The 11483-nt window shown below is 38.7% G+C and overlaps 1 protein-coding gene across 1 annotated transcript; it reads left to right on the forward strand.

Moving 5' to 3' along the window:
• The first annotated feature begins 475 nt into the window (after positions 1-475).
• On the forward strand, positions 476-1246 carry LOC133376859 (S-adenosylmethionine decarboxylase proenzyme-like). The gene has a single exon (XM_061609732.1). The coding sequence runs from the start codon at positions 506-508 to the stop codon at positions 1244-1246; it is 741 nt and encodes a 246-aa protein (XP_061465716.1). The 5' UTR covers positions 476-505.
• The last annotated feature ends 10237 nt before the right edge of the window (positions 1247-11483 follow it).

The raw sequence follows: 11483 nt of genomic DNA on the forward strand, positions 1-11483 counted from the left end.
TCCTCATAAGCTATGTTTCTGCATCAAACAAGGCTGGTGGCAATGTGCATAACTGATATGTCGCTTCCACAGTATGGCCAGCGACATTAGCTAGCTAGCGCTCTATGCTTTTCTCTGTAACAGGGGAACACATGGAATACAAGGAACCGAACCGCATCGCCTGCACGCCTGCCTACTCCGCACTTCTTTCCTTCCACCTCCCTCCTTCCCCTACCCCAAAAGGACTCTGTAACAGCCCACCACCTGTTCCACAACCGCTGTCTGGTATATACATATTTCTCTTATAGACTAATATAAGATTACTACCCCGTCAAAGGTAAAACCTGTTTGGGACGGGCTGAGACCCCCATGAAGGCGCCGCGGCCCCGAGCGGCAGCAGCAGTAATACCAGCCTTGGGTGGTGTGTAGGTGAAGAGGAGGGTGGCGGCGGTGGCGGCAGCAGTTTGATCGGGGGTGTCTGTCATTTAATTTCTGTGGTTGTTGGTTTTTGCAGAGTTGTCTCACCATGATGGAGGAGAACAGTGCACACTTCTTCAAAGGGACTGAGAAGCTACTGGAGGTGTGGTTCGCCTGGCAACAACCCTCGCTGCAGGAGCCGCACCAAAGCAAGGGGTCTGGTGATCTCCGCACCATTCCCAGGCTTGAGTGGGACAAACTGTTGGAGAATGTGCATTGTTTGATCATAAGTGTGACAAAAACTGACAAGCAGGAAGCTTATGTACTCAGTGAGAGTAGCATGTTTGTCTCCAAGAGACGTTTCATTTTGAAGACATGTGGTACCACCCTCTTACTGCAGGCACTGGTTCCCCTGTTAGAGCTTGCTAGAGAGTACTGTGGGTTTGACTCAATTCAGAGCTTCTTTTATTCACGTAAGAATTTCATGAAGCCTTCCCACCAAGAGTACCCACACAGGAATTTCCAGGAAGAAGCAGAGTTCCTTAATGAAATATTTCCAAATGGAGCAGCTTATTGCATGGGCCGTATGAACTCTGACTGTTGGTACTTGTACACTCTGGATTTTCCAGAGAGTCGGGTAATCAATCAGCCAGATCAAACATTGGAAATTCTGATGAGCGAGCTCGATTCAGTAGTTATGGACCAGTTCTACATGAAAGATGGTGTTACTGCAAATGATGTCACTTGTATGAGTGGAATTCGTGACCTGATACCAGGTTCTGTCATTGATGCTACAATGTTCAATCCTTGTGGATATTCAATGAATGGGATGAAAACAGATGGAACATAACTGATACTGAAAGTATTATTTTGATCCCTGCAACTCCATGTTTGTTGAGAACACCAGCAGCATTCTCTGTGTGAGCAAGACAGTCTAAGTGGCAAGTTTCATTTGCAAGGACATCTTTCTTTAACACTTCCATAGTAATAGCTTGCTGTGATTTCCTCATGGCCACACTATTGAAGAAAATACCTGTGAATTGCTTCTGTATTGCCTTCCATATCTCCTCTGCTTCATCAGCATTCACTGAAAATATTTACCAAGTCTTTGTGGCTGAGGTCCAGGAGAATGTAGTCTTGAAAAAAATGAAGTCTTTCAAATCTCTTTATATTCTTGCATCAGAAAGATCAATGTGTTGCTCTCCACCACCACCACATCTAACAATCCCTGTCAAGATGCTTAACACATAGACAACAACAGTGCACGCGTAATGACATAAAATCCACATCGCTCTTTGGCTTTTTGACATTCCTCTTCCATATGTCATCCCTCCACATCTTTTGGAAGATTTCATAAATATTTGCTCTATGAACATATTGGTCCAAACACCAGCCCACATTTTGTTTTGTCTCTTCAAAGTGAAACGGCCTCCTTCATAGCTTTGCCAACTTCTGGAAACTTTTCATTTAATTCTCTCATTTGCTACACATAAGTTCTAGCAACTTTCCATAATTATTGTGTCCAGCACAGACAACAAGGGAAGCCTGACTTCAACACTATGCAAATCAAGCATCTCGTTTCTAATTCTCTCTGCTCCAATGAACATATTTGCCAGATCAACCATGTAGAGAGGTACATGATCTAAAGGGCATGCTGCTCTATGCTTTTCCAGCTCTTTCTTTTGATTTAGCACTGAGGATAAATTGTGTACAACTGTAGGTGATATTATGTGCTCTACAGTTGTTTTAAAAAGCCAGCAAAAAGCTTGAATATTTCTTTGATTGTTGGGTTAACAGTCTTTATTATCACTCGTATCAGGAGATATCCACTGTTGGCAGCCGTCTACTGATAGGGTGCTGTCGTTGTCTGATAGATAACACTAATCAAAGCATCTTCTGCCAAAAGAAATATTTTTTCCTGATTTCAAAAAGAATAAAATCCCTAACTAAAATCAGGATAAGAGGACATACCTGCAAGTTTTCAGAGGAAAGGGATTTTAGTACAATAGATGTAGAATTTGTTTGTGCCTTCAGGTATTGGAAGCTATTTTTGCTATTCATCTTCTTCTTTTCCATGTAGATACCTTTGTAAATTTGTATGAATTTTTTTAAATTAAATTTAAAAAAAAGAACAAAGGGCATAAAAGGCAGTTAAGGAATTCACAACCTCTTTCAGTAGCAGCTCAGCTGTGAAACTGAACAGCTGGACTATACCCAGCCCTAGCAGTATTGAGCATGCTCAAACAAGTGGAGGCATACACAATTGCTACTCCCTCTGCTGTTCTAAACAGGAATCACAGCTTTTTGTAACAGCACCATTTTAAAAATAAAACGATGACAATCAATTGTTTCCCAACTACATGGAAGCTTTTCCCTAAAAAATTAGAATTTACAAATGGCAAACAAATAATAGTTATTAACAGGGGGGCTGTTATGCTCATGAAAACTGCTTTTGCCAGTGGTTGTAGACAGTAAACTTTTAGCATGCCCAATATCCACATATACATTTTAAGATTAGAATAAATTGCTTTTTTTTTTAGATACTTGAGAGTCGATATCCAAATCGACTGTGCTAAACTGAGTCTGCAACCTAGAACATGCCTCAGAATCTTTAGCAGGGAGCAAGAGACCCATGGCAGACAAGCAGATACAGAAAACATTCCTTGAAGGGGAAAAGTGAGCCACTTCTCTATAGGAAACAAAATACAAAAACAAAACAAAAGCCCACAAACCCTTTGGGGAGGGGGTTGTTCTTTGCTTTTTTTATACTTCCAGTTTCTCAAGCTAACTGCCCCAGCCACTCAGATTCTCTCAATAAAACAAAAGGAACCTAACTTCTAAGAGTTTATTACAGCATTGCAAAAGAATGATTAAAACAATGTTAGAAATATCACCTCCCCATCATTGGTGGTCTCTTTATGGTTGCAATTGTAAAACACATTAACTAGAGAGTAAGCCCCACTAAACACAGCGGGACTTATTTTCAAGTAAATATGTACAAGATTGTACTGTATGAATATCTGCAACTTTACGAAAGCTGTGAGGCACAATGAGCGTAAACCTATTTCTTATTTACTTCTGCAAGGATTTTATATGCAAGGGATTGAAGCACTAGTAAGATTAAGGAATGGGGGTAATAACTGTTTGATTTTGCAATTATATCTAAATTAATTAAACTGTATTCACTTTTTTTAGAAAGGAAAACTACGGCTGCAATATGGGTACGCTTGCTTGTGAGTAAGTTCCATTTAACTAAATGGGGCATACGTCTGAGTAAACATGCATGGTGCATATGTGTTTTAGAGTTGCTGGCTTCCATTTTCTAAATATTTTCTAAATATTTGAATCAATACTAAATGTAATGCAGACTGTTTGATTTTCTTTTAGTTTGTACATTTTTCTTTAATAATCATAAATTAATTTTAATGGTTACCTATTCTTTTTATTAAAATAAAACGTTTAGCAAAATATTGCAAACCAGTATGGCTGACAATGACTCAAGCACAATCCTGTATAGACAAACTGTATTACAGGAAGTGTCAAGAGCAAATGTGGTTGCAGCAGTTTAATGACGACAGTGTGGCCATTGCTTTAAACTCGAAATTTGAGCATAGATTCTAATCCTAAATCTTCCTTAAAATAGCTTGTGATTTTTTCACTAATATCCGACTTGGATTGAATGAACTAATACAGCATATCACATGTTCCCCAGCATCAAGCTATTGCTTAGAATGCTAGGAAAATATATTATTACTCCCCATTCTTGCCTTGAGGAAAGATATCTGGATCCTCCTCCCAAATAACTAAAAACTGAGTGGTTATTCAGTATCCAACCATTAGCCAGAAGCTCAAGGTACAGCTGGAACAAACTGCAAAATTTTCCACTTTGCAACTAAAATTTTTAATGCAACATTCTGAATTCAAATTGAAATACATATTGTGAATATTGAATTCTTCAGAATGCTCTCTTGGCTGTCTTGCAGTTAAAACAAAGGTAGAATGGCCACTTACTCACTGCAAAAAAAGGAGAAATGCATCACCAGAAAAGAGAACAAAAGAGGACAAAGATGTCCATCAAGTTTGCATATGCTAATTGATATGTATACATGCAAATTTAGAAATAATTACTGTAATTTAAATAGAAATACAGTGGTTGTAACCATAGTGAGGAAGACCGTGATCACATGGTCTGTGTGCCTGCTAAGTGTGCTCTAATTCCAGTTGCTGTTCATGGGCATCTTCAAGGCCCCTGCTCTCTTTTCTTCATGGTTCTTTATCTTTAAATTGGACTTGGATTGGAGAGTCCTTCAAACAGAGGACACCTTCAAATAGAGAATTGTCCTCCTATGGCTCTTCATACAGAGGACCATCCTCAGTGAAGTAGGACACATGGCCACCCTAAATATTGATATTTCCTTTAAAAATATTGATATTACTATTGATATTTTTTCTGAGTGGAAACCCCCCCCCAATGTCAATAAAAGCAGCGGCTAGTGGATACAGAATGAATTCGAATCAATGCCAGCCTGTTAGGTCGATGGAATGCTTTCGAACCAGCACCCACCAACGGATCCCATCCCTATTGTATGCAAAGGCTGGCAGTAGCAGGTAATGAGAGTTGTACAAAGTGAGTCAAGATGGTTGGCAGCCTCTGAAAAGATTTTCAGCCAGAAAGTTGACATGCACTGCCCACAGCTGAAACCCTAAGATTTTGCTATTAAAGTTACAAATTTAATATTTTTTTTAAAAATTAAAGCTTTATATATTATGGTATGCTTTCCTTATATATTATTTTTGTTGGTGTTTCTGATACTAATGCTAAAATTATGTCCATGGAACATTGATGTGCTAGCATGATTTATGACAATCAGCTGGAACAGCAGTCAAGATACTCTACCCTGAGCACTTATTTGCTGGCATAAATGGGATCCAGCCACTAGGCAATAGTTTGAAATGCATATTAGTTGAGAAATTGATGCTTTCTTAAAAACAAAACAAAACAGAGGAAGCTTGAATTTCCCCATATTAACATATTCTGGCAAACTGAACTTTTGAATTGAACAAGCAACATAATTTACCCATGGTATATATAGTGAGTGCTTTAAAAGATTACTGGAAATAAAGTGAAAATTATGAAACTGAATTATTTATCACAAGGGTGTAGATGGAAGCTTGGAATTAGAAACAACCAAGCTCATTCAGCCATGATCTCGTTCAGAGAAATGTGTATGGACTGAAACTATAAGCACTTGCTTAACTTTCCCAATTGAATTATTGAGATTGAAAGCCTGATCTTACGCATATTAAGTACACTCCACTCTCAACTTTCAGTGAGAGTTAGGCTTCCATGTGGCATAATCTTATGCTACAGGGGCATGTATGAAAACAAAAATTGTAAAATACAACATTAAAAACAATTTAAAAACAACCAAACATCTCAAAAAAGGACGGACCCTAAAAATACATGTCTCAGGTGCCAAAGATCAGGCTAAAGAGATGGGTCTTCAGCATTTGCCTAAAAATGTACAGCGAAGTTGCCAGGCTCACTTCAGTGAGAAGGGAGTTACATACCTTATGGGCCACCACATGGAATGGCTCTCCTAGGCAGCCACCCCCAAGCTTCTGGGGTGGAGGAACTACCAAAAGGGCTCACAACACCGAAGTGCCAGCAAATAAGCACTCAGGATGGAAGATCTTGATTGCTATTCCAGTTGATTGTCATAAATCATGCTAGCACATGCTAGCACATCAGTGTTACATGGACATAATTTTTGCATTACTGTGAGAAATGCTGACAAAAATAATATATAAGGTAAGCATACCATAATGTAAGAAAGGAGCCCTAACTGGAAGCTCTAACCAGAATGTTTGTTGCTAGACATGCAAATATGTCTGAGATGACTGGGACTGGTGTAAGGGCTGCTAATGTCACAAAAGCACTGATGCATTTCTTAAGCAGGAGAAAACAGTCCTATTCCCCTTTTGGAATACGGATAGGGCCTATCATTTCCTAGAGAGAGGACGCCTTTGGAGGCTTGGTCCAGGTTACAGATACCCCAGTCACAGTCCTGCTTCTTCTCTTCAAGGTTTATGACAGTACATTTCCTGCCCAAGCTGACAAAGTGGGATAAATGATAGATAGGCAGATTCACACACCTGGGGCTTTTATTATAGAAGATTCTAATAGTTTTTTTTTCTTGTTAGTGTATTTTATTTTTCCAAACTGCTTTGATATTAATATTCTGCTTTCCAAAATTAATAAACTTAAGTAAATCATGGAAATAAATTATTTCATCTTAGGGGTCCCAGTTCGGCTATCATCTTACACTGTTGCTGATTTTGTACAGCTGTGCTGAAAGGAACAATACAATAACACATGTACTGCTTAACTACAGTGCATGCAATGCCCTGGCGAAGCTGATCAGGATCCCTCCCCACAATGGAAAGAACAAAGAAATTCAATTTATGTCTGAGGCCAAATATGACATACTTAATTTAAAAAAAGAGGAAATCTAGTTATGCTACATTTCACCAGTCAATGTCCGTAGCACAAAAACAGGAGCACCAATATTCGGCGCCAGGTCAAGACTTTCCTCTTCTCCCAGGCACTTTAGCATGTGTTTTAAATGGTTTTTATATTGTTTTAAATTTTAAAATTGTGTTTTAAATTGTTTTTAAAATATGTGTTTTAAATTGTATATTTGTTTTAATGTTTTTGATTGCTGTAAACTGCCCAGAGAGCTTTGGCTATGGGGAGGTATACAAGTGCAATAAATAAACAAACAAATAAATAAATAAATATTATTCACACAGTCCTGGTTGGGCAGCAGCTAGGGTTGCCAGATGTCCAGTTTTCGGCCTGAGACTCCGGATTTTTGGGATCCTCTCTGGTCTCTGGGTGAGTCAGCTTAATCTCCAGACTCTCTGCTTTCATTTAAAAAAAAAAAAAGTTTATCGTGGTCTGGTTCTCAAAAAACACACCAAAAAGTCGGCTGCTGCCCCCTGCAACTTCTGTTAAATGAGCTGTAGCTGGCTACTCTAACTCCACCCTTTCAGGTTTGTAGCCAATAAGTGAAGTCAGGGTTGTGATTGACAAGGAATTTCTGGGCCTCCAAGCAGTACTTAGACTCCATTGCAAAGGTAGAAGACTATTATTTTTTCCTGTTTATCTAAAAATCTCATAAACTGAGTAAGTATATAGCTTTCAGCAGAACCAAAAGTCGTTTTTTCTCTTGTGTTCACGAGTCAAACAAGTTTAAATTTTCCTGGGCTGTTGGAAGTGTTTTGAAAACCTTCCCAATATAAAGCTTTAATCCAATACTTGCTTTTCTGGGAGTAAAGCTCCAATGCTAATCCGACATACCCAGAGTAAACCCCATTGAATTCAATAGGACTTAATTTTGAGTAGACATGGTTAGGATTGTGCTGTAAATTAATGGGACTTTTGAGTGAACATAGCAAAGGATTGTGTTTGTGTTTTAAATATTTCTGTCCGCCTCCAATTCTATTTTTAAAGCAATTAGGCAGGGTTTACATAGATATCACTGCTTTTATTATGTAGGAAACTAATACTGATATTTTTTTTAAAAGTTCTGCAATGACCGTCTCATTTTGTCAATAAACTACTATATGGGGTGTATATATTTTTACATCTCCAGTGTGTGTGTATATATGGAGTCTTCCAAACAACCCTATGAGGTAGGACTGCCGACTGGAAACCAACACAGCTCACAACAAGAAATAAATCCCTTTAAAATCCAATAACCATAAAAAGTATAAACAGTTGCAAAACACCTTAAAGTGGCATGATTCTGAATTTTGGGTTGGGTGAGTGTTCCTTATCACTTGAGGTTGTAGTCCTGTGCATGCTTCCATGTTTGAGTAAGCCCCATTGAATACATGGGGACTTGCTTCTGAGAAAACAAACATAGGATTGCACTACAAATATCTTTACAGGTTGTGTAAATAATAAGCATCTTTGACAGTCATGCTTATATAAATATTTCTTCATTTAAAGCACATGACGTCCTCTAAAGAATCCTGGGAAGTATAGTTTCCCCCTCACAGTTATAGTTCCCACCACCCTTAACAAGCTACTGTCCCCAGGATTCTGTGATGTGATTCATGTGCTTCAAATGTGTTTTCAATGTGCTTTAAATGAATGGTGTGGATCTGCCCTAGATATGATATGCATTCATTAGTGAATTGAAAAGAACAATTTTAAAAGATACTTTTTTAAACAGAGAAAGGGCTGTAGCTCAGTGGTAGGGAATATGCTCTGCATTCAAAGGTCCAAAATTCAATTTCTGGAAAAGACTATTGCCTGAAATCCTGGAGAGCCAAAGCTAGTCCATGTCATCAGTACTGAGCTAGATGGTATCAAATCACATATTGGGAAGTGTGGCTGCAATTGTTGTTGTTCCCAAGCTGCTGTCTGTGAAGGTAGATCAAACCAAGTATGTTTTCTCTCTGTTAATTATTACAATGGAATTTTAGCTGTCAAAGTGAGTTTATAGCAGCCCACAAGGTAGACAGAAAAGAGCAGAGAATCTTCTTACTCTTCATTTCTCAGACCTCTTTCGGAAGTGAAGGGTCAAATCTGTAAAGAGGTTTGGAGCAGCCATGTTGAAAAGTAGGGGCAGGGTATTACAGGCAGGGGGTTGCCAACCCTGCTAAGATATGGATATCTTTGCAGAGGATCCCTAGTCAAGCTTTACCAACAGCACAATCCAAACCATATCTACTCAGAAGTTAATCCTATTGAGTTCTATGGAGCTTAGTCCCTTAATAAGTGTGTTTAGAATTGCAGCCTTCAGGGGCATCCATCTTTATTCCTGAATGCTCCTATCTAACATCTCCACAATACTAGGCTCCTTTCCTCCTACAAATGCCTTCTGGTGACTGGGCTGGCCTGAGGGCACTTAAATCCTTCTTGCCAGAATCAAGTAGGCTAGATTAAATGTTCCCTACCCAGGCTCTATCTTTCAGGTATGATTTCTATCTTAATTTCTAATCAGATAAATGTTTTTGTTTGAATTGTATGCTCCAAGCAACAGTGGTGATGCTTAATGTATCATGTTTAATGACATCACTTGAGCCCACCCCTGAAATCTCAGAGCTTGGGATGCTTCTGATCTGGCAACCCTAGCAGCAACTAAGGTAGGACTGCTGATGAATTCAGCGAAGATTAAGTATATTCTCATTATTAAGCAAACACTTTGTTGAATCTGAAACTGTTTTCATCCCACCCCTCCACCAAATTAGAACTTTTATAATAATATTTATTTTTATTACATTTGCATCCCACCCTTCTTCTAAGGAGCATGATTATTATTGTTGTTGTTGTTGTTGTTATTTATATAGCCCTCCCAAGGGCCTTTGCATGCACTATCGCAATATCCCCTGAAATATCATCTCTGTAAGCCAAGTCAGCATTATTTTCTCTGTAATGCAGACAGAGGGCTAAGCCTAAAGCAATGACTTTCTTAAGGTCACTTAATGAGTTTAAGACTCAGGCAAGATTTGAAGTGGGAACTTTTCAACTTATTCTTAGGGCGAAGAGTGATGCTGATTTATACACACCCCAGCAATTTGAACACTGAATTGGTGAGTTGCTTTCCTATGCCAAGGAGTTACATTAGCCCTCAGTCTTGCACCTCTTCATGTGTGTCAAACTGATGACCAGCTTTTTCAGGAGGCACCCAGATATGTGTGTTAATTATTTACTTTAGTCCGCTCAAAGATGGGAAGGGGAAGAGATTTGTTGGTGATGTTGTGAGCACTAGCCAAAAATATCCAATAAGAACAATCAAATATGTTTACACACACCATACATGTAAATCACATTATTTCCCCCACAGAATAATGGGAACTGTAGTTTGTAAAGGGTGTTGAAAATTGTAGCTTTGTGAGGGGTAAATTACAGTTCCCATGATTCTTTGGTGGAAATAATGTGCTTTCAAGATGTGGTGTATATGCAGCTTCAGAGCAGCAGTAGATTATTAAACAGCCTCTGCCCCTCATAATTGTAACATCTTTTTTCACTTTTAGTCACTGCTAACATTTAAATGCACCACAAATGCAAACTTTGGAATTGGCTGTAATCAAATACATTCAGATTCCTCTCACAGTAACCAAGCTCAGTTAGATTGGAACCATATTCCCATGCAATTTGCATAATGCATAATGGTATCGCAACTTTTATTTAAAATGGCAAGTGGATATTATGCAATATGCACCAAGGAGATGAACAAGCGCTTTCCCTTGGACTGAGGGGCAAAGTGGGGAGGGCGGGATGGGGTGGGGGAGAGAGTCTTCGACGTTATCTGCATTTGAAAAGAAGTTTGCTTTGAAGGAATGATGTGGATTTCAAAGATGCAGAAGCAATAGAGGCCCATTTACGCCTTCAGATAAAAAGGGTTAGTGAACTTTGTAGTATGTTACTGTATGAAAGTGTTAGGTCAGCTGGAAGGGAAATATGGGGAATATATTACAAAGTGAAGTGGTTACACGTAATTACCAAGCGTAGTTAGCCAGAAGCTCAAAATAAAGAGGAAAGAGTGTACTCTAAACACATTTTAATAATAGTCACCTCAAAGCAAATGGCGAAAGAAATCTAAACAAAAATAAATCTCTTAGGCACTGAAAGGGCATGACGAGACAGTACATGACCAGAACAAGGACTGCTGAATTGCATTAACCCTCCTGCGTCACTCAGGAATGACAAAACAACAACAAAACCCATAGCTGAGACTCAAACATCAATCCATAAAGAGAGCATAAAAAGAGATAATTTTCTATTCCATCTCTTAACAGAAAAAGAAAGGTAATGCTGATAAGCTTAGCGTTTTAAGGAATGTAAAGAGGAGTAAAATGACAGGCAGTCAGAAATGAATTAATGTTAATTTTGAAAAGCAGAATTGGCAGAGTTGAACTAAAGGGACTGTTGAGCTTAACTCTTCAGCATTCTCTCTTGTTTGTTTGTAATACAATAGCCCACTAAACGCGTAGAGGTAAGGCCCTAATATCCTAACGGGGTATGAGAAGAGAAGCAGCTATGGGCATACAATTGGGAATACATTATAATG

The sequence above is a fragment of the Rhineura floridana genome, chromosome 1, assembly GCF_030035675.1.
Source record: "Rhineura floridana isolate rRhiFlo1 chromosome 1, rRhiFlo1.hap2, whole genome shotgun sequence".
Classification (NCBI taxonomy): domain Eukaryota; kingdom Metazoa; phylum Chordata; class Lepidosauria; order Squamata; family Rhineuridae; genus Rhineura; species Rhineura floridana.